Consider the following 25,652-nt stretch of genomic DNA (forward strand, 5'->3'; position numbering starts at 1 on the left):
CCTGTTCAAACAGACTTGAATGTTCATGTTTGAATGTTTGTGTAAAAGAACGTATGTACGTATGTAAAATTTGACAAGATTTTTGTCTATACACATATTGCCAGATATATACATATGTACTTATAAACGCAAATTTCTCTGGTTACTGTTTAAAGTCTACTCTGTTACCCCCGTGTGGCTAAAACTTACAAAGTTGAGGGATTGGAGATCAATGAAAACGACATATATTCAAAGCTAAAATTTGTATATTTATTTATACTTTCTACGCAAGAAAATGTATATTCTTATCCCGTAAGTCAAAAATATATGTTTTTAAAAATGTAGGCATTTTAAATATACAAATTTTCGCCCATTGTACACCGGTGAGACTTGAGTAGTTCAAGTATCATTAAATGAAATTGTCTTTAAATAAATATCACTGATAGCTCAGCGGTAGAGAACTGAAAGTTGCGATCGTAGAGCGCAGGTTCGATTTCCGAGATACAATTACAATTAAAACTACATTTTTAAGTCTAATTTTACTCAAAGATGGCGAAGAAGACATATTAAGAAAAGTATAAGTAATCAGAAATACAAGTGTGAATAGCACGCGGAGAAAGAGTACGGGACATTCTCTCTATAAAAGAGTTTTTAGCTAATTATATCGTGACATCATCTTGCAACTAATACTAAAAGAGAGGTTCTTCACCGAAGATACAATTGGGGATATACCGCAAGGACGATAGCCACTAATTAAAGTGATTAATACGAATCGGTATCGCTTGAGTAGCGGTAGCCTCGCGGTAGAGAACTCAGACTAAACATCCTAGGTTCGAGTCGCAGATACAATCTTACATAATTCACATTGTGTGCATTAATTATATATGGTTGCCCACAAGTTTCCAGAGGATGAGCAGCAGCGTCCTTTGCATACCATAATACCACACTGCAAGCTTTATTATATGAGATCATTACAATCATCTATAATCAGCAGTTTAAAATTGAGTTTACGCTAGTTCGTTATGCCCAACCTACTGAGAAAAACTGACAAGAAACTCAGTGGAGTTGGTTATTTTTTTTTGAATGAAATTTTTCCTTAAATTTAGACAATTCGTTTAGAAACATCTTTATCCTAAACATACTCTAAAATAGAGTAACATGCCTTTAAGCAAAACGTGTATTACTTAATAATTATCATGAATTTGCTAAAAGATAAATCGACCGCGTCGCTTTGTAAAAACAAATTTCAAAATTTAAAAATGGAATTCTAGAACCTTACTATAGCGATTGTCTTGGTGTTTTGTTTACTTTTAAATTTGGAATATTCGTACTATCGTCGTAGGTCTATATATATCTATATCGGTTATAAAAATTAAAAAAATAAATATTCGTCATTTGGTATTACCAGAACATAAATTCTGACTTCAAGGCGAAAATACCAGAAACCACTTTCATTCTGTTATAACTACAATATGTATAAAGTACAATGGCAGCGTAATTGTTAAGATTTCGGTTCACGGTTTACTTAATATACCATTAAAAAATGCCAACTTAGCCTGTATTATCGTTCAATGTTTTTATCTATTCTATACACGCATAAACAAATAAGTAAAAAATAAACTCGTCACTTGTTTTGTTAACGTTACAATTGTAACGTTACACGTGTACAGACAGTAAAAAAGGTGAATAAAAATCTCATACACCTCGAGTAGAACGTGATTTACCTCCGTACGGTTGCCTCACAAATATTTGATGTATCGAAGACGTCACGCCGTGCAGCGCCGATAACGCGTATCGTGCATTACCGTCGTGGAAATATAACCTCTTTTTGTTCCTTAGAAAAAACCTAACTTAACATATTGAATGACGCACGCTAGTTCTACAATTCGATCTGTTTGATCATCGGTTAATTGAAAGTGTTCGATACGTGTAAGAAAACAAGAGTATAATCTTATACATACAGGTAGATTGAATGTATTATTTTTTGAATTTTTTTTTGTTTATTTGAATATATAGCTGATTTGACAGCGAAACGCTTTAAAGGTATTAAACCTATTTTAAATCACTCTATATAAAGTTATCATTCTTAAATATGTTAAATCAATTTTTTCTATAATAATGATGAAAGATGAAAGAAAAGGTCAATGACCTCTGTTAGTACAAAGTCTACAGGAACGGATAGTAAACTGTAATTAATTTTGATATGAAGTGGTTCGAATTTTGAAAATTGTTTTTCATACTGTATTATCAAAATGTTTTTTATTACTTCTAGAACCATCTATTTTTGAATAGTGTACATCATACTTTAATTAGCAGCAAATGCTATACATTCACCACGTTTTTAATTTTGTTTTTTACACTTCATTACTTTATTTTAAAAAGGTTATATTGTATTGTATTAGCTTTACAATACGCAAATGCTTTAAAACGACCATCATTGGTAAATGTAGGTGTGTGAAAAGGTTTTCTAGAGATATTTTAGTTTACCGTTTGAGTCATGTGTAATGTTAAAATACATAATTTTTCATCTAGACAAACATTTTGACGAACATGTTAATTTCATTTTGCCTCTACAAAATCTTTGGTCCGAACGAAATTAACAGTTAAGTGATTTCCTTTATTAATATCGTTTTTAATTCTTTCGTATTGGTGGACATCTATCTTCTGTGCCTATGAAGATTTTTAAATCTCCTTAGATTGAAACTTATTGACATTAAACTTGATTAAGCAATTTTAATTATTAAAACTGAAAGAAAGGAAATATTGAATATAAAGTCTGCACAAGGTTACAAAACCACACACAGCGATAAATCATATAACCACTGTTGGTTTTAGACAGATAGCATAAGGTTTTCCAATCCATGTTCATAATTTAATTTTATAAAACCACTGATAAACCTACAACTATCATTACCATTTTTACGTTTTGAACCGAAAATAACAATTTTTTTTTCTTTACAGGTACGAATTGATAACCGGAGTTCCATGTTGATATGTACATTGAGATTAGATGAAAAATAAAGACTGATTTAATTAGATCTAGATTGATTAAATCATGCCATTAATTTATATCATTGCAAGAACGAACAGCTATCTTGTAAGTGCAATGTGAGGAGTGGATATTGAGATACCAAACCTGACTTTAGATACAAAAATCTACAAAGTCTACTAGTACAAAGAAATCAACGTGGAACATCAAAGTAGCAACCATTAATTCCAGCATCAAGAGATTCGTCACCATTATTGCTATTCTGATAATAATATTTCGAAGACTGAACAATCAAACTAAAATGTTTCACAAAACTCAGTGCTTCAAAAATGATCATTATAATTATATTATTGTAAATCGAGTTTGTTCGATTATTGTCAACGATATACTAAGGATATTTCTGTATAAGTAACTATTATAAATTAATATAATTAAACATGGTTACTTCTGTTTTTACACTGTTAAGTATTGATCGAAATAAGATATATAATATAAGAAAATGATAGGTCAAAAGAAATACAATATGTTAGACCGTTGTGATATATATGGCAGAAGCCTTAATTGAAGACGAAATAAATCGAATTGTTGAAGGGACGATGGGTAAGACAAGACAGAACACATTATGATATCGAATTGCAACAAACAATGTCAAGAAATTTCAATTTTTGTTTTCCAAAAAATTGGAAAATTTCTTTGAAACATTTCGATTTAAACATACTTTTTATTGAGGTTTACCTTTGTTCAAAATATATATGTAATACATGCTTCAGGTGTCCTATAAGACTATAATTTTAATTCATAGTGACGTATATATTCAAAGAGTAAAGGTGTGATTTGAACTATGGTAATAGATTAAACACAAACACATATATTGATCATGGGCAGACTACATAGCTCGCGGAATAGATGGTCTCTGAGGCCTTAATTTTCAGGATTGGAAACCATGGAGCGACAAGAACAGCGTAGGGTGACCACCAAAAAGGTTGACAGACGTATACTTAAAATCGAAGACTAACCTTATGTCCAGCGGTGGACGAGGAATGATTACGACGCATCAACTTTATAATATTTAAATTCGAGGAAAACGAGAATATAGTCGATTGGTTATAAAAACTGCGCAGATAATTCTGCCCGGTATTCATCAAAAAGATTTGTTTCACAAGGGTTTGCTATTATTAATGGCGATTATCAAACATAGAGCTTCATATAATTCCTTAACAATACACGGATCTTCAAATATAAGCAGCAGGTGTTAGTCACTAGATCTAGGTCATTACTTTGAAGTCTTCATCATGCCATACTGAATTATAGTGGATGATCATTTACATATCTCCGATATATTACCGCAAAGGTTCGTGTCTATGAAATAGGATGTGGTTAATTCCGTGATGTGACGAAGTGTCATATTTATTATTATAAATTATTAGTCATAACTTGCCAAAAAAAACTGTCCTAGATATAAGATCGACGAATAAAAACGAAAATGTAGTAACTGACATTTTTGACAGAATTTTTCAAAAGTTTATAATAGAAAAGAAATGCGCGGGAAACTGAACTATTTTTTAGCAAGTATGGGCTTTTGAAACTTGACAGCGCATTCGACAGTTCGCTTTCAAATTCGAATTTGGTTATATATGAGAAGACAAATGTATTAAAACATGTTACATAAAAGGAATTGTATATAATCTATGCAATATTTGTAATTATTTTAATAGAGTACATTATAATGTTTAGCTCAATTTTAATTGAATTCAATTTTAGCTTTAATTTAACTAGAACATATGTACTGTAACATTTATTATTTATTTGTAAATAAAATGTGTTTTAAAAATAAAATCTACGGAGCCATGTTTATTTTTTTTTATTCCTTCTATAACAACAAACCGCAATTCACGGCTTAGGATCGCGAAACTCGTTGAGTATAAGGAGGTCAACATGCTTATAGTGGCCTCACAATATATATATGATAATACTTTGTACGTTTGCAATATAATAAAAATAAATTTTATAAAATAGGGGACGACCATAGTGTATTTACAAGACACCGTGAAAAACTGACTGAAAAAAGTCTCTTATTAAAACGAAATCAAAATTTTAATAAGATTCCGCAAAACACTGTTGGAGTAGCATTTACAATATTCAAAACGCATATTAAAAGTGAATTGACGGAAAAGGCTTATTATTCAACAAACGAATATTAAAATGTCAAGAATCCTTGGCAATGATGTCGCATTATTATTTTGATTTCTTTGATTTAGGCTATATAAGATAAAGTGTACGTTTATAAATCTGTGTTGTCAAACTATTAAAGTGTTAGCGTCTTATTAAAAGACGTTTGTAACACTTTATCAATTTATTTAACACACGAACAAATTTTTATTAGCGCTTGAGTGCGAGCAAAAAGGACGTGCATTCGTCGTAGGACTCTGGGGCGCACTGTGGTCCGCGACCGAGTGAAAGCGGGCAATAGAACAAAGGCGCAAAAGAAATAAAAGAAACAAAAGTAACAAAAGGTCTGCGCCCGCGTCACCGGTGCGTGCATGTGCCCGCTGCACTAATTCGGCACACTAAGTTCGCCCGTCGGCTACGCTCGCCCACAAAATCTTACACCTATTATTCATTCAGACATCACATCAGTATATATACGACTCCCACACTATTAAAAGATGTGATGTCATAGAGTTTCTTCCTACTTCTTCTCCACAACAATAACACCTAATGAAGCAGAGTGGAGCCAAAATAAAGGAAATAAAAAATAGTAGTAGACGATCAATTAGATTTCTATTGAAAGTTCCAATGTTGAATAAATAAATAAAAATAATGAAAATAATGATTTTTCATCATTGTCGTAACTAGAGTATATCTGCGCCGATTACCCATCGTAAGTTTGTTTTTGGACTAAATACTAGAAACAAAAACAATGTTTTTTTTTTCAAAAACTAATTATTTAGATACCCAAAGAACGGCAAACTGTCAGCATTGATTTTACAGTGGATCCCATTAAAAAAGAAGTCCGTAGGAAAGGTTAGTAAACAATAATTTTTTGACAAAAATTACAGTAAGGTAAATAAGAATAAAGTATGGGTAAATAAGAGGGATCCTGTATGTTAATACCACAGAAGCACAAAATTTAAACTAACGCTTCCCCACGTCTTACACGTATGCATGCGAAACGTGGACGCTTAGGTCTCTGACAAGACAAACAATAATAGCCTATATTGATATATTTGTTCACGACCCTCAGTACCAACAAAGCCACTAAGGAGAAGTATCCTAATATGTAATATTCCAAATTTTGAAAACACTTATTCTTACTATACTATCATTATCTTATTTATTATTTCTAAAACCACCGATCTTTAAATAGGGCTTATCATACATCAATTAACAACAAATAAGCCATACCTTATACCTTTAAAGCTTTGACACTTATAATAAAACACCCTGTATATTATAGAGAAATATTAAGTAGAATACTATTAATAATTGAAAAAGAAATATATTATTTAAAGGTTCACATCTGCACGAAAACTTCATTACAAAAGTTCGTAAAAGTTTAATTTCTTGAATACCATTTTTAACGAGACTTTTCTCTTTAAAGGTACATTCTCATTATTTTATTACGTTCGTTATTAAACTCCATTTTGTTGAAAATGAGTTTATATGACTTTTGTTTAATAAAGGTTATTTAGGTCAAACAGTATATTATATTTAACCTAAAATCGTCACCATTTGTTTACTTAATTAGAGAGTAATACTTTCTGGGATCTATTTTCATTCATACGCTTTAAAAAATATCCTGAGGTTTCTAAACAGTATCTAAGGTATTTAAATAATAATAATGTACTTTACTATCCTTAATCATTGTCGTTTTCCAGCTGTAGAACGTCCAATGCCAGAACAATCTTTCCTATAAATTTCCAATAAGAACAGTTTGATAGCCGCCTGCTACGGGCGTTTTCCGACTATTTTATCATAGACATCTGTCCGATATGTTTGCGAACGTCTTACACTGCGCTTGTTGGTCCGTGGTCACTACTATAGAATCTTAAGAAGTCATCTGTTCTGCGCGTTATATGGCCACTCCAACTTGTCAATACGTTGGGCAATGTCGATTATTTACGTTCGACTAAACGTCTCCTTGTTCGTTATTTGATCTCGTAAAGAAAATAGGAGCTGTTGGAGTCGAAAGTTTGTCGACGGATGACCACGAGCTGGCGTGGTGACCACACGGTCATCGATGCGATCTTTGAGGGAGAACTATGCGTAGCAATGGGCGTCAATCAGGTCAAAAGAGGTAAAAGAAGTGAAAACTGTATTAGCTTTATGTAACCTTTCTATTGCCACAGGCGGCTTCGTTTGCTATATAAACTTGACCATGACTGAATTAATATATTCCGTGACCGGACCACGTCATTCAGAAAAATTCTTCTGACTTGTGTCCTTTTATTTGCCGTACGTTTTGTTTTCTTTTTTGTTAGCTGATAGATTCAACAAGAAAAAATGTTAATTTTTAACCCAATTTACATATAAATGTTGTGCTCATCTCTACCACATCTTTAATGCATACTCTCATATCTATATATATATATATATATATATATATATATATATATATATATATATATATATATATATATATGTATATTTATACACACATATGTGTGTGTTTGTGTGTGTGTGTGTGGTGATAATATATGAGATGAAACATTTATATATATATATGTAAATATTGTAAACTTAAACGAAAAAATATCATTCAATAATAACTTTTAAAGGTATTAAATTTTAAACATTTGCCTCCTTAAGCAATAAAAACAATAAAGCAATAACATCTTATAGACAGATAATATCTTACAGACACAAATTACAGTTATAACAAATTGAGTATCATTAAAAATGAACATAACGATTTAGTTTGGTTTGCGATGACTAAGATCATTGGTAGCGTACCAGTTTTACAACTGCCACAATTAAATCGCGCGTGGACAAAATTAAAAAAAAAACGGCGCGTGCTTAAGGTTAACGGGTTCGTATGATCTATTGAACGTTTTATTATTACGACTGTATAGTCTAGCAGGTTTTCGAGGTAAATACACATGCATTCTTCTTCTTCTATTTTTCAGCCGATGAACGACTGCTGCAAGGCATAGCCTCTTTCAAAAACCTTAACTATGTCGTCGGGCTACCTAGCGGGGAGCCTACCCACGCCGCCACTTCCGGCTGCTGATTCTCGTGGCACTGCCATTTCAGACGAGCAATTTTTGGAGCTACGTCAGTGATCTTAGTTCTTGTACGGATCTCTTTATATCTGATTAGAAGTCTGCAAACCCCAAGCATACCAATGTAGAGCATTGCTCTCTGGGTAACCATGAACCATCTTATGAACCCGTGGTCAGTAACCACGTCTCGGATTCGTATTTCATCACCAGAAACAGGCATTGGCGTAGTGAAGTATCAAAATATTTTAAAGGAAAACGATCTCGAAAAAACCGGTCAATAATTACCGTTGCGATCGTTCAGGCAGACACTCTTTGTGTAAAATTTTACATCATTTCTCTTTCCTGTTTTGATATCAGATCCGAATTTACGTAACTATTTTTAGTATTCGCAAGTCATAGCATAAACTATATAATATCGTTGGCATGGCTGTCTTGTAATACCACGCAATTGTTGACAATAGTTTATTGCATATTACATAAATAAGTCGCCATCATCATTTCAGATATAGAATGTCCACTGCAGAATTTACGCCTTCTCTATGGTTTTCCTATAGAACCGATTGGAACCACCAAGCCGCTTAGTAAAGTATTTCTCACTATATAATGGAATCAGGGGTTATCTTGCGGAAGTCCATCCTAAGTAAGAAAAGAACCAATTTTTAGCCAATTCCGCACATGCAGTGGTAGTCGTGCAACAAAGTGCAAAGAGCACTAATCGGTGTAACATAACTCCTGAAGATGCCCCGTGGAGGGGTGAAACACGTGTTGAGTGATTTAACAGCGGCAGTTGTGTAATTCGCATTGTTTGCCGCATACGCATTTATCAGCGACTACGACTGCATGTGCGGAAGAGGCTAAATATTGGTCCTTTTCTTACTAAGTATTTCTCACGTTACACCATTTTACAAATGCCATTATTGTATTCTATTATTATGCATTTGATCATTATTTTTTTACTAATCTTACTTCTCCAGATAACTATATAACGTATGATTAACTACAACTACATAAAAATACACATAACGCGCAGAATAATGATGGGCAAGTGCGTCGTGGGATTTTTGCCCACGTGATATATGATAGATGATCAGGTCGTCGCAGGACATTGGAATCAAGCCGAATCCAACTGGTCCTATTGGAAATGTCGAGGCCCATTGCCAGCAGTAGACACCTTACGTCTAGATATAGAATAGGTCTTCGACTCTATTTTGTCAATAATCATTAATGATATACCTGCAATAACATCGATAAATCTAGAGACATTTAAAAAAAATTAAATAGTTATGTCGAACATTTCTTGACTCGATTCACTTTAAATTGGATTATTATTATAATCTCTAAGGTCGTAAATAAACTATCGATGCGGTCATCAGCAATATCTTTAGATGCCGATAGAGAACATTTTGTAAGATACGTCACGTAAACAACGAAGGTTAAAGACTTGGAAAATACAATGTCATGCAATGCGCAAACATTTTATTATATCGTAAATTCAAAAAACTCTATTTCTAATATTATTAATAAAAACGTTTCTCTAGACGCTATAAGATTAGTATGCAATAAAATTTAGGACTCTTAAACAGAAATTCAAATAAATATAACAAATTGTATAACTTATTAAGAAAATTTACTAAAATGATACATATCAATTAAACCACGAGGGCTTAATGTCTCTGAAATATTTTGTTGTAGTTTCGGCCCAAATGTGCCCACTGCAAGGCATAGGTCTCCCAAAGATATCTATGGGAATATATACCGTAGGCGCTACGTTTGGCAGGCGGGTTGACATACTTTGGAAACTTGTTTATGCGCAGTGGCAATCCTTTATAATTAATACACAAAGTGTGAATCATATAATAATATGTCCCGGGAATTGAACCCACGACCTGCGACGAGTCCCAGTCCTTTTCCTCCACCGCTGGGACAGGACAGGCTGTCACTGCACAAGTTATAAATTTAATTACTTTTAGTTACGATCTTGTATTACAAACGCCTATAAATGTAACATTTATTAATAAATTGATTCTTTAAAAATATTTAATAAAAAATATTTGGCTTATTCCTAATATCGATCGATCTTTTACCGTGTTAGTTGGGACTATAATTTTTTTCATTTATTTATGGGGAGACATAAATTTTCATAAAAGTTTGTTGTTGACATTGTAATTTGAAATAAAATCGAACCCGCGACGTGCAACGATTTTCAATCCTCTACCACTGGGCTACCACTGCTCAAGTTATATATTCATTAATAAATTAATTTAAAAAAATTATGTTTGGCTTATTCTAAATATCGACTTTTTACAATCTTAGCTGAGAACTATAACTTTTTTTATTTATTTATGGAGAGAGACATAATTTTTCATAGAAGTTTATTGTCGACATTGTAACTTATAATTAAATCTGATAACTATATAAGTAATAATTATAATCTAATGAATAAATATAATTAGCAGGTAAATGCTTACTGCACGGCACAGGGCTCCGCCAAACATTGTTACGACGACCGGTTCCCCTCTGCATGCATCCAGCGACATTCCACAAACTATGTCATCGGCCCATCTAGAAGGCTGCCTACCTAAAGCGCCTTTTACTGATTCGTAATCCATAGCGCCCAATAATAAAACTTGCAAATCAATTAAACTAGACTATAGTTGCACAGACTTATTAAGACTAGAGGCCACTCGGGCAAATCATGAACTGATGGCGGGCCTGCCGCCAGAAGTATAGGTAATTATTTTTTGGTTTTTTTCTGGAATAGAATTCAATATTTTTCGAATGTACGAGATTATTATTTTTGCTGTCAGCGGGCCACCAGTATTGGACCGGCGGGCCACGGTCTGTGCATCCATGATCTAGACACTATTAAAGATATTTGTAAAAGTGAAGTCTTGGGTCTTTTTTTTTAGACAGCAAGAGTTAAGGAGGCTTAGGGAGCGTAGATTTCATTACAGATAAACTCAATTTGACTTTAATTTCTATCAAATTGAGATTCTCAGACATTCTTTTTATTACGATAACCGTTAGTGATTTCAATTTTATAATAATATGAATAATAGAATAAAAGAAAGTGACACATACAAATGACCGCATACAAAACGCCTAGCGCCACTGTAACAGAAACCGCAAATTGATTTTCCCACATACTTTCATAGTCATCCTTTTACGCTGTCTAAATAAAACCAGTCCGATGGCAGAGCTTGCGCATGAAGGACGTGTCAACATGAGTCAAAATACATGCAACCACGTGTTCGCGGCGTTTGTTATTCTTTCAATATTCGCGTTATGCGCGTCTTATAAATTGATAAATTCGAACAATTTACCGCAACTTACATCCGATATGCCTCATATATCTTATTCCAATTTAAATGATATAGTGTCAAGTAAACCTAGAAGAATAAAACGTCAAATAATTGTGTACGGTAAATGTGCTAAGGGATATGTCAAGGTCCCATTGTTGAACTGTGTGTCTTGTGAAAAGTGAGTATTATTTATTCTCTTATTATTTCCAGATAACTATATGGTATAAATTAAAAATTACAATTTATTCAGCCTGATTATTCCAATAAGCGAATACTGGCTACAAAATAATTTCAAGTTTAGAATGTACTTACTAGTTTTAAAAAAAGATCAACATATATTTACTTACCTGCCTGAACTATACTAATTGCTATACATACATATATACGGATGTGTTTGTAGGTATTTGTGTGTATATGTGTTAATTTTATAATATATCATGTACATAATAAATGTTGACATCGGCAAAAAATTTCTGTCAAGCCTGTATAATATACAGGTTGTCCCATAATCAATTCGAAATTGGATGTTACAGCAGGTAGCTAAAACTAGAAAATGAATTGAAAACATTGATGTCACACGATTTTTCCTCGCTATCAACGTCCAATCAATTGGTTGGTTTGGTTGTATGAAAGAAATGGCATTTTGCGATAAAACCGCCCATTGTTTTATTTTTTTGCGTATCATTTGGATATTTTTTTTATTTTTGTTGATGTACAATATAAAGCATATAAATAAATAAAAACAACCATAATAATTCAAAAACTTAAATTTCCACACCCTGTTTTCGATGCCTTGTCTCTTACAACAAAATTGTTTATTTTTAAAAACAACACATAGTTAAAATGAAGTTATCGGCCTTCATGATTTAAAAATATAAAATACAGCACAGATTATACATTCAAATATTTAAATTGTCACAGACATCTTTTCACTTTTATTTAAATTTTGCAACTTTATTACTTTTCATAACATTTCATAATATATAATATATTCGTCACATAAATAACATATTTGTAATCTTTTAAAAATCATATTTAAAATCTGACCCAACTTTAGAATTGTCCCATAAATCAACGTCAAAACGACGTCAGCATTTTTTAGATAGTTAAACGTTTAAAAGCACAATATATGTACAAAATAATATAAAATAAAACAAAAGAGAAAAAGCTTCACTGCAATAATACACGATAAAGTATATTCTAACAATTAATCAAAGTATTTCGAAAAAATAGGTCAATGGCTACAATTCCCCCGTAGAAAAAAAAATTATTTCGAATCAAGGCCATAGATTATTAAGTAAAGAAACTTAATTAAGTTTAAAAACAAAGTTCTGCGCGTTCTTGAAAAAAATAATTCAAAGAATTGAATTAACTAAATACACGCTTCCTGGAATTTCTTTTTTAACCTTAGTAACTTAAATCTTTTCTTTTCTCTTTTTTCCTAAACCGTATACCTTCTTTAAACGACGTACGAAAATGCATACAGCAAAGGCATGATTTAAAAATGTCTTTTTGTTCAACTATACTCTTAAAAATCTTATGCACTCGAACCCATAAAGGATTTGTTAAATTTTTGAATATGAAATTTAGGCGTTAAGAATTAATTTTTATTTCGTGTATATATCATGTGCATAAACAATATATATTGAGAACCAACCGTTAAAATAGTTCTTTATAAACATCCCTTGAGAATATTTAATGGAATCAGGCGTTACCTCGCGGAAGTCCATCCTAAGTAAGAAAAGGACCAATATTTAGCCACTTCCGCACATGCAGTGGTAGTCGTGCAATGAAATGCACCGCCCGCCAGCCCGCTGACAAATGCGTATGCGGCAAATAATGCAAATCACACAACTTTTCTTATCCCTCAAGAAATCTCTAGCTTTTAAATTATAGCCCACGTAATATTAAACACAATTGAAACTATGTTTAGGAAACATTTCTTACTTTTTAACAAATTTTTAATCAAGCGGATTGCCAACTCAACGGACAATTCATTTTCCTCCAACGATCTAACTTTGTCCTTCGACGCCAGCAATAGAACGATTTAATTTATAGATCTACTAAAGAAATAAAATTACTATTTCAAGAGTTTTATTCAAAATCTTTACTTACTAATATTACCCTTGTTTCAATATAGGTCTAAGCTCGCAATGACAGACCTTTTATACACGGGGTGTTAAAATTTTACAAATAATAGTAAAATTTTCGTTTTGTCTATCATAAAAGTAAAGACTAAACAAATGTTAATCATTCGTGTAAATGGTATTTAAAACATAGACAACATTATTCAAACAATGATTTATGTGATATCTGTATTAGATATTTACAGTTATTTAAAATTATTCGAGTACATATACAGGGTGATCAGTTATATATGTAAAAACTTTAAAAGAGAGAATGTGTAAAATATTTACTGTCAACTAATGTAAATTGTTTTCTTTTTATTTTTGTTTATTATGGCCGCCGTTATTAGGGACTTTTCGTTCCCCTACCATGCGGAAGGATGGGGTCATTACTTTTCGTTTAATAATTTTTTCAAATCATATTTTATTTCTGCACTCTACATCCATACATCTTAAGTTTTTTCATTCTTTTTCTTACTTTTCACATTTCGTCTGTCTTACCCCTTCTTTCCATTTTCCTCCTCTCCGATTCCTTTCTTCCATCACCTAATTCCTTAGTTCTAATTTTTTTTTAACAGAATTTTGTTTTACAGTTATTATTTTGTTTACAATTAATTTATAATTGGTTTTTAAAATTTTCTTAGGTCTTATTTCGTTTTATTATATTTTTCACAATTTTTTTACACAGTTTTTGGAATATAAGGTCTCGTATCTTCATCTCTCATTAACTCTATTAATCCCTTATTAACTAAAATATGTTACACTTTAACCATAAATCAAGGATTCAAGTTATAAATAACCTAATGATTATATAGTAAAAAAAGGCGAAAGGACCTATGTATTAAAAATATTATTGTTTACTATCTGTCTATGAGTTAGTACTACCAGAAGTCATTGGCCGGTGTCATTTTAATAGTAAAAATAAATTCAAAGATCCTATTATAAAGTGACCATTTGATGCCGAGTGATCAGAAATAAGGTAAAAAGTTTAAAAGCTTTTAATTGTCCAATGGTTATATATATTCTAATGTATATTATACTATACATTCATCTCTTTAAGGCTTCCACAGCAAACATAAAATAAAAGTTTAAATAGCCTTATGTTATAAGAATATAACATTCTTCTATAATCGACGGTTTGAAAATTAGTTCACGTTAGATCGTAGCGCGACCCACTAAGAACTAACAAAATACTCAGTGAGGGTTTGTAATTTTTTTAATGTTTATTTTAACCAAAATAAACAGAACAATTAGAACAATTTATTTCCAAACATATTTATTCTGAACATACTTTGTGAGAGTAGGGATGACAAGTAGTTGCACGAACCGTGAATTTAAATACTGGACATTGCTAGGGCGTTGTTAAAACCAAACAAGATACCGATGACATATAAAATAGTAATTTGTTGACTTCAATTCAGTTTTGAATACTTTACGATTAAAGTTACGAAATAGTTTAAGAGACTTAGTAACATGCTAAAATGTAATCAAAAAAAATTTTGGAAATATTAAATGTAATTGTAAAAACAAAGGCACGGAAGCCAATGTCTATAAAATATAGATACTTCTAAAAATAAAAGAAAACGTTCTCCGAAATATGCCTTTTGAATTGCCTCTTTTACTAAAAGATAAATTTAGCGCGTCGCTTGGTAGTTTGTTATAGATTCATATACATTGACCTAAAAATGAGCGAAGCGCTTAATGGAGCCTAATAGCGGGTACAGGAAGTTTATTTTTATTCCTTAGATTACAATGATGGATATCACTGTGTATTTTAAATTTACTTGGATTTTTGTGTACATATATTAAGTTAAATTATCGTAAATATATTTTGATTCTAATGTGTGTTAGTCAAAATTATTTTTTTTTAGCTACTGTCATTTCAAAATGCCGATCTTTTAAAGATACCACCCAGAAATTCACCAGTTGCTCTTTTTAAAATGAAACAATATTTAATGTAACATTATCACTAACTATGTAAATGAATCAATAAAACCAAATTCAACACATTTGTATAAATTAAACTCTCTTGAATGCCACCATGCGTCGTGGTTACGTTCCAAAAAAACGTAAAGCGTAGCAAGCCATGTACGAATAAACTAACTAAAAACAACGCAACCTCGAAAATCTAACCACGCGCTGTAAAAATTAGTACTAATTAAGAAGCGACGTAACGAAAAAAGACAAAACTAAACGATGCATAGCGAGGTATTGGCATAGTAATATTTATTTAATTATATACATTTAATTATAAATCTAGAAGAAAGGAAGGTCTAAGATATCTTGCGCAAAGAGCTCCAAATTATATCTTAAACCTTACCATTCTTAGTTTCGAACCTTTATGTACGTGTATAATAAAGATTATATATGCATACACTTCATTTGTCATAAATTTTCTTTACAGTAATTTTTAAAAATAAAAAACTATTTATGATATCAAAAGTTGTAATAAAAAATGTGATGACTAAAAATACAATGTCTTTGTTCCAGATATAAAGAACTGTTCGGTGAATCATGTCCGAATTCCAACGAAAAATCAATATAGAAGACTGATTTTTTAATTAATTTTTAATAATGATACATATGGTATTTGTCGTAAATGTTATAATTAAAATAACGTAATATCAATTACCATTACAGTTTGAGTACGTCTACTATAAGCAAATATTTTTAAATTTAAACATAATTATTTAAAACATATGTTATGTTTTTATTATAGTTATTCGTCATTTCACACCATTAAGGTCAACTATGAGGCATTGGCCACCTTACAGATATCTTCAGGGATATATCATAATCGCCACGCTTGGCAGACGAGTTGGCGATCGCAGTGTTGTATTATGGTACGACTCTGCTGTCTGTTGAAAACTTGTCTATGAGCTGTGAATTACACGCAAGATTTCAATTTTCAATCGCAAAGATCGCAAGTTTCCCGGGACCTACGATCGCAAGTTTTATTCCACTATCGATGAGCTACCGTCGTGATTTAATATGAAAAAAATATAATTACATTATAAGAAAAAAACGACACTATAAATGTATAAACAAAATTCAGTGTCATAATTATCTTCAACAATATAACAAAGAATACACTATTTTTAATTTTCAGTTCGGTTATGTATGTGCTACACATGTAGCTTAATACTTTGTACTAAAATTCAGAAGATTGAAGAATGAAATGAACTTGATTTAAATGAGATTAAAAACTATGTTTCAATTCTTTATGTAATATGTAAAAAGATATTTGGAGCTAAAATAAAGTTTAAAAAGTAATTATAGTAATTAATTTATTTTAAATTATACTATAATTTTAATTTTTAAGTCGCTACGGATCTGGGAAGGAAAGGCTGTGTTATAATATTGTGCCACTATTTGCTTTAATTAAAAAATATATTTAATTTTAAGAAAGTGATCGTTAATGTGAACGCATTCTTTGTTACGAACTTAGTTTAAGTTATCGCACTTTCTATTTTTCCACTAATGAAGGTTGCGTTCACTAATTATGTACAGGATGATTGATCATTGGTTTAAAAATTAGTGTATGGTACACTCTATCCAAAAGTGTGGCTTCAGTAATAATAAATAACTTAATATTTATATAGTAAGAAAAAGCCTTTATAAATTTGAAATTACAACATATTATTATTATACATTGTTTATTGTCTGTCTCTGCAGACTGCACTGCCAGAAGTTTTTGGAGTGTCGCAAATTTCAGAGTGATTTACCCTATTTAAAGCCTGTACAACTATGTGTCACCCCATAAATACTTAAAGCCATGTAATTTTTTTAACAAACAATTTTGTTAATATTGAGAATAAATTAGTTTCGTCTTTTTTAATTTCGAATAGACATGAAAAAAACATGTATTATTAAATGGTCTCAAAAAGGCAAAAACTTCATCTTTTCTTACTCTTTTGTATCTCTCAAAACCAGAAAAATTATTTTGTTCATCGACGTGAAACGAACGAAACACGAATCACAGCCATCTTTTAAAATGAGACTGAACTGATTTATACTCACAGATATTACATATTTTTTATATTGTTTATGTAGTCTGTGGTTTTAACTAAGATTATTTATATGCTGAAATTATTTATTTAATAGATTGTCAGTCATTATAATTGTAAACAGATTTTATTTTATCTTTACATGTGTTCATATATATTCTTTACGTTTACTTGGTAAATATATTTTTTTTATCAAATCCATTTTGCAGTTTTAATAATTTTAATATCAAGCTTTATTTTGTATTAGCAATCGTCAAAATATTTAGAATTATCCAATACAACGACGGCTATGTAGAACGTGAGTCTTAATAAAAGACAAAAATGAAATTTTAAGTCGTGGGGCTTTGTTGATATGTAAGTCCTTTATGCAATAAATGACACACAATTCCCATACGATGGCGAAGATAACCTGATCATATGGTCTTGTCGTTTTAATCCATAAACGCACGCTGGAAATCATAAGCTTGTCCCAAAAGTATCTATTGTAGTGTATACAAATATTTCCAAGCTTGGCAAGCGAGTTGGCGATCGCAGTGTGATATTATTATAAACCAAGAACGCTGCTGCACTTCCTCTAAAAACTTGTTTGTGAGCAGTGGCCACCCTATGTAATCAATGCAAAAAGTTTTAACTATACGATATTGTATCCTTTAAAAATAAACCCGCTTCCTACAATCGCAAGTCTCAGTTCTCTACCGCTGGCTAAAAAAATTAATAGTGACTTGTATCTCAACACCAGAAACCTAGAATTCAAAATTACAAATATATGTTTCTTTATGGTAAAAAAGTACATAACCTTAAAGCGTTATATATTATGGAACCAGAATTTGATATGTCAAATTTAATCTGTATAAAGTATTGTATTAATGGTTTCAATATCTAGCTCATTTGCTGTTAATATATCGTACACATTATAGAAAGATCGATGGTTTCAGGTATAATAAATAATGTATAATGCAATACAGTACCTAACTTTTTTTTAAAGTAAGATTACTACTTATTAAAATCTATTTTTTATTTACTATCTGTACCTCTAAATTGTACTGTCAAAAGCAAATGGTTGTCGCATTACAAAGGAAATAATTACACTAGGGTTCGATTTTGTTCATCTTATCTTAAATAGTAGTAATTGGATAACTAATGTGTCAAGGAAATAAATAGTATTATTAAAAATAACCATGGGTTCTGTTCTCAAACATTCCGAATCAGATAATCATCGTAAATATCCTGGTTTTTCCATAAACCTGCACAACGTTTTCCAGAACATATTTTCCTTATTCAACATACATTAAGAGAAATCTGTATGTACATCGTCGTAGTGTTACGAAATATGTTTTAATATTTATATTTTGAAGGTGGTTAAATTGATAGTCGAACGAATAAAATGTCTAATATCTATATATACATATAAGAGATTTCCATCTACGCAATCATCACGTTAACTCTCGAATCATATTCTTTTTAGCTGATAAATACCCACTTCAAGGTATAGGCCTCTCCAAAAGATCGCAAAGATGACAGGTCCTGTGTTGCCTTCATCCAGCGACTTCCCGTTACTTCTTGTCGTTGGTCCACCTAGTGGGGGAACTACCCACACCGCGTCTACCGGCTCGTGATCGCCACTTTTTTTTTTAAATGGTCCCCGCTGTTGGGGACCTCTCGTTCCCCTATCTCTTGTGGGACAGGGACTTTTTAATTCTAGTAATTTATTCATTTATTTTTTATTATTATCATTCTTCTCTTTCATATCTTCATTCTCTATCATCTTATCTGTCGTACTGTTTCTTTCATTCTACAATTTTCCCAGTCTTTCTCTTTCATTCCATAAGCCATACACTTCATAACCTTTCGGCCCCAACGGCCATCGGCTGCACGAGCGATGTGCCACGCTCACTGCCACTTTACACGAGCAATTCTTGGTGCTACGTCGGTGATCGTGGATGTCCTCATTTCTTATTCGATCTCGCAGCCAAACTCTTAGCATAGACCTCTGCATTACCCATACCTTTTTCAGAGACCTGTCGTGAGTGACCACGTCTCAGATCCGTATACCATCACCCGCAACACACATTGGCCAAAGACCTTCGTCTTTCAACATCCCGGTATTTTGGAGGAGAAGAGGTTTCGTAACTTCCCGAACGCTGGCCATCCGAGTTCCATCTCTTGATCCACAGGTCTCATAAACTTAAAATTTAATTGGATTATTTTTTTTATCTACTAAAGGCAAGGTAAGAACCAATTTATAAAATAAAAACTGCACATTTTCAAACTACAGCTTGCATATAGTAAGCGTGAAACTTATCCAGAATATTTAATGGAATCAGGCGTTATTTTGCGGAAGTCCATCCTAAGTAAGAAAAAGACCAATATTTAGTCACTTCCGCACGTGCAGTGGTAGTCGTGCAACAAAGTGCACCGCCCGCCATATAAAATTAATTCTGGTTATAATTTTATTTCAAATAAAAGTCAAAAAATAAAATAAAATAAAGTCAAATGGACCTGTTTATCTCTTTGTCTTATAATCATGCATATACTACAGACCGACAAATAAAAAGTACACGCATATATTAATTTTTGTTGTTGCAGTTATTTTAATGGCATATCATTATAGTCAATATGTTTACTTGTTTATAATATTTTCATTTTATGACTGCATTTTAACATAATAGTTTTTTACATGTAAAACACTTTTCCGACCTTCCATGCACATGCAATATCTTTATGTTTAGAATAATTTGAACTTAGTCTTATTTGATAGAAACTCAGTTCAGCGAACAGTCAAATTTATTTTTTTATTGTGACTTCCTCATAAATTAAAAGATCAGATTGCCGTTGGAGTCTTGAGGTTAGAAGGAGGTCGACCTTCAAGGTAGCTAGATCATCCTGTCAAGGTTGTGGGAATACGATTCGACATGTGTATGTGAACAAAACGTGAGAGAGATAAACATAAAGCCATCTGATGTCAAATATCTCATGTGCGTTCTTCCTCCTCGTCCCACCGCTCACACACTACATGAAGACTAGAGATGTGCAAAATGTATCCCTAACAATAACAGTATGATTTATATCTTTTCGATCTTGAGATACATATCACTCTTTTATATCTTTTACTCGTTTAGCTCAGTACGGCTTAGAGAGAATAAGGCAGCTGTAACTAAAAATATATCCTTTATGTCTTCGGCTCTTTTATCTCAGACTTAGAACTCAGTAAGGCTGAATATAACGTGTGAAATATTCCTGTCAAACTAGAGAGATATAATTTTTTTGCAAAAATGTATATCTATCTTGTCTTTGGCTCGCGAGCTACCCATCTCTAAAGCAAACTAGAACATCCGCGCAGACTATTGTGCATATAGCAATATAAGTGTTTTATCCCGTTAATTGACGTATTTGTAGTCCGTAGGTATGCATGACGAATAATCCGGGAAGAACTATGTCTACAGTCGGGGAACTCCCGAATTATACTGCGTCTTAATATATCCAACTGAACAATTCTTGACTGACAGACGCGTACTTGTTTAAGTAATAAATTGTTTTGTTTTTAAAACTCGTAAAAGTGAATAACAACTTCATTTACTCAATATCGTAGATTAAAGCAAAATTACTTGATGTGCTCACAAATAGTACACGATACACAACTGACTATATATTAACTAAATAACAGAATTGCATATCATCGTTTCAGCTAATAGACGCCCACTACAAGGTATAGGCCTTCCTTCGAAGATATCTATAGGTTGATATACCATAACCACCACGCTTAATAGGCAGGCTGGCATTATGGTACGCAGAGGACGCTGCTATCAATCCTCTGGAAACTTATTTGTAAGTCTTGGGAATTCTATGTATGGAATGCACAAATTGTAGATCATATCCCGGGAATTGAACCCGCGACCTACGAACACAAGTCGCAGTTTTTACTGCTGAGATACCACTACTCGAACTGCAGCACATAAAAACAATAAAGAACCTTAAAAGACTGAAAATAAAGTTAAAAAAATTATAATAATGTTCAACTGATTGTTTGAAGTGGCTATTAGAAAAAAATCTATCGAAATTTATTCACTCTAGGACATATTAAAATCAGGAAGTTTATGATTCGTCAATTTAAAAATAGAATTCAGGAAGCTCGACATTGCTAAAGATGGGCGTTATTCCTGTTATTGTTTGTGTAATGATTGGTTGAAAGCAGACATGACCCGAAGGTGGACCGAGGACATAGTCTTAAATTGCGAGAAGTCACTGGATGTGGCCAGGTCAAGACCGGTCATCGTGGTGACCTTTGAGGAAGGCCTGTGCCTTGCAGGTGCCCTCTGTCTGGCTTATCTATTATGATAAAGGAATTTGCGGAATTTGTTTTTGCAAATAAAATAACGTCACTCAGTAAGGTCTAGTATTTTTTTATATTAAGAAATACGTTTCCTCAACTTTTGTTCTAACTCATGTAGTAATTGTTAACAAATACTACTTATATTTTAATATAGCACACGTATCAGATATTATACAAGATAGAGTAGAACATAATTTTAGTGATTCTTCTTCTTCCCATAAATAGTTTCTTATATTCTCCCTTTATTCAATCAAGAGCGTAACAATGTCTTCGGCAGTTCGAGCTAACATTCTGCCTGTGCTTTTTTTTAAGAAAGCCTTTTTGAAGTCTACTTTTGCCTTATTGACCTTAACAGATACCGCAGACTTGAGAGAACAGAGCGCAGAAGATGCCAATCTTGCCTAACCTAAGCATCGTTTACTTAACTTAGCTCGAGGGCTCCCTCAAAAACCTCTGCTTGGAGAGGAACGAACATTGATTCGATCTTGTTCTTGCCTGGCTAACATGAAACAGTAAGCTATCGTCATTAGTATCAACATCATCACCATCTTTTCAGCAATAGGAAGTTCGCTGATAGACAAAGACCTTTCAATTAGATTTCTAATAGGATCGGTTTGAAACAGGCTGCAACCGGCTTCTTCCAATGACCTTAATAAGGCTGTCTGTCTACTTTGTGGGCAGGCGACTTACGCTATTTTTGTTGAGCTGTAATCTCACCTCCAAAACACCCCCCTAATGTTTTGTCAGTCATATGTACCTATATGACTACCAATTCAATTTGCCAATCCGCTGGTCTATGTGGGCTATCCTCATATCAGCAGTAATTTGAGTATTTTGAGCCACCGCTAAATCGCCTTTTTATATCCCCGTCAAGACTTACAAAATATTCATATGCTATTTAACAATACGGACACGCCAACTTACCTTATTGATATAATATATATTGTTTCCTAAAGTTATACAGTGTTGTTGGTATGCCATAAAACAATAAATACATGTAAATTTTAAAGTGATGATTTAAATATACACCAGGGGTAAAAGTACTGAAAGCATAGCACATTTATCAGCAAAAACGTTTAAAGCTTTTAAACCTATTCCCAAACGGCCTGTACAAAATGATCATTCGGAAATGCGTTACACTTATTCATTTTTTTTTCTATTGTAATTCAACTGGCCAGTATCTTCCGCCAGTACGTTCTACAAGGACAGATAGTAGATAATTATTAATTTGAACATGTAGTAATTCGAAATTAAAAAGTAAAATTATTTTTACTATATTACCATTACATTTTTCTTATCTCTAAAACATGATTTATTTTTGAATTTCGAATATTGACATTCATCCCTTTTACGTTACGTCACCACCATAAATAAATAGCCGAGCAGTGGTTGTCCAGCGATAGAGAACTGACACTTTTGATCGCGATTGTATTGGACACAGATTCTATTCCCGAGATAACAAGCTTATATTGTTCACACTTTGTGTATTAGTTATATAGGATTGCCTGCTCCCAACTACGTTTTATGAAGTTGAGCAGTAGCATCCTCTGCGTAACATAATACCATACTGCTACTGTCTAGCGAGGCGGCTATGGTAAATCCCCCAAAGATACATTCCCATGCCTTGCAGCAGGTGACTTAACTACGACGACGCTGGTGTTAAATAAATAGATGCTATTATTTATTTATTCACTAAAAACAATAAGGCATGATTTTTTTTAAAGAAAAACAAATGGAAGTTGATATACGTACATAATTTCGACGATTTAAAAAAAGAACATAATGTTCTTTTTTTGAATTAGCTTCATCTATTCTGATTGATTTGTAACATAACAGTTATATTTTACTCGAGCATACCAGCAAGACTCAATGCGATAATTGTTAATGTGCAATTGCACCGATTGATGAAGATCTCTACTACGAATCACGCAAGCCCATGTTGGCGCCACGTGATTAGGTGATTTATAAAAAAAATATTACAGACAACAACGGCCACAAAATAACTATGTTTATCTATTAATGTTTCTCCTACCATTCGGTATAAAAACTAACTAATTTTCATCGGATTTCATAACAGATCTTCATGTTTCTGATGTTTTAAGTGCTCTGTAGTACCGACTCTTACGGATAAAATTGAGGTATTAGTATCCACATTTTGAAGTTTACTTTTTGTCCGAAATGTATAAAATGACCATGTGCCATCCAGAAATTATACCGTGAAAGTTATCACATGCAAGTAAATCGATTTAAAATCTGTTAAAAATTAGTTTTTTTTTTTTTAAATGTCATACGCAAAAATTTAACTCACTTAAAATAGAAAACATTAAGTGCTTTATGAATCACATATCTAAAAGTAGGTAATATCCAGCTCCAAAAGTAAACACATTACCTAATAATAAGGTTATATTTATATATATATATATATAGAGAGAGAGAGAGAGAGAGAGAGAGAGATAGATATATGTAATGAATGGTGATTAATCCAAAATCCGTTAACTTTACCTACAGTTTTTATACTTATTTATATTTATTTTATGTAATTATATATATATATATATATATATATATATATATATATATATATATTTATATATATATGTATACATACATACATATATATATATATATACATACATATATATATATATATATCACAATATATATATATCACTTTGGGTAGATTTATATTTCCAACTGGCCTAAGATCGAGACACGTTAGCGACTTCCCCAACGACCTAACGACCGTAACTCAAGACTAAAATAAAATAAATCTCTACCACACAAGACCAAGTCGTTTTCTCCGGCTGGATGAATCTAAACTTTCACGACGAACGAACACGTAAAGGGTAGGAGTTATTCAAACATTATAGGAATTTTTTCCACCGAATACTCGTATTCTCTCCGCGCTAAGCAAAAATTACAGTATTGTTAACCTGACAAAAGCTGGCGATCATATCAAAGATCGGCCATCTCGGGAGATCTCTCAGAATGTTTAATTCGTTTTGAGTGACAGCCCAAACCAAAGTTACCTCCCAGAGGCTGGATCTTGGTCACTTAAAGCGTCCACCAAGAAGTCAAAGGTCTCCAAATCTATTTAAGACCTATGTGGCGGTCTGAGAAAATCCTTCTGTAATAACTAATCGCTGTCACTACTAATCCGCGGAAGATAGCCACTTCAGCTAAAAGACAAATGACCAGATTATTAATTAAACATACCTGGATAGTCCAAATGGTGTGTCTCAGAAGCAGGATAAGAATGGGAGAAGCCAGTAACACCACTATAAGCACGGCTATTCCAATAGCCAGAGTTCTTCTGGCTGTCCATACCTCGTAGCTAGCTGAGTCCCTGGAAAAGGATATATTACTTACTACCTATATATATATAAATATGTATGTATATTATATGTATATATGCATAAATATATATATATATATATATATAATATCAATATATATACTTTATAAGTCTTCTACACACTATCCTTAAATCAATAATTTTAGAAATAATGAATTACGTAATAGGTAAAATATATTTCATAAATTTCGGATCATTGATTATTAAAATATTTATTTACTATCTGTTCCTGCAGACTTTGTATACCCAGAAGTTATTGGCTTATCTCATTTCAATAGAAAAAATGAGTAAAATAAATAAGCTTTTCATGAATGGGTAATCGTAACCATCTAACTTAAAATC

The 25,652-nt window shown here is 32.2% G+C and overlaps 1 protein-coding gene across 1 annotated transcript in view; it reads right to left on the minus strand.

Annotated features, from left to right (window-relative positions):
* LOC137933554 (atrial natriuretic peptide receptor 2-like) overlaps positions 1-25,652 on the minus strand; it is a 62,676-nt gene that overhangs the window by 17,783 nt on the left and 19,241 nt on the right. Inside the window, exon 4 of the mRNA XM_068777516.1 lies at positions 25,172-25,301. Coding sequence (XP_068633617.1) covers positions 25,172-25,301 — 130 coding nt within the window. The remainder of the gene's footprint in view (positions 1-25,171; positions 25,302-25,652) is intronic.

This window comes from Battus philenor, unplaced genomic scaffold (assembly GCF_028537555.1).
Source record: "Battus philenor isolate CCGP_79_NKW_IND1 unplaced genomic scaffold, ilBatPhil1.0.hap1 SCAF_13, whole genome shotgun sequence".
In the NCBI taxonomy this organism is placed as follows: domain Eukaryota; kingdom Metazoa; phylum Arthropoda; class Insecta; order Lepidoptera; family Papilionidae; genus Battus; species Battus philenor.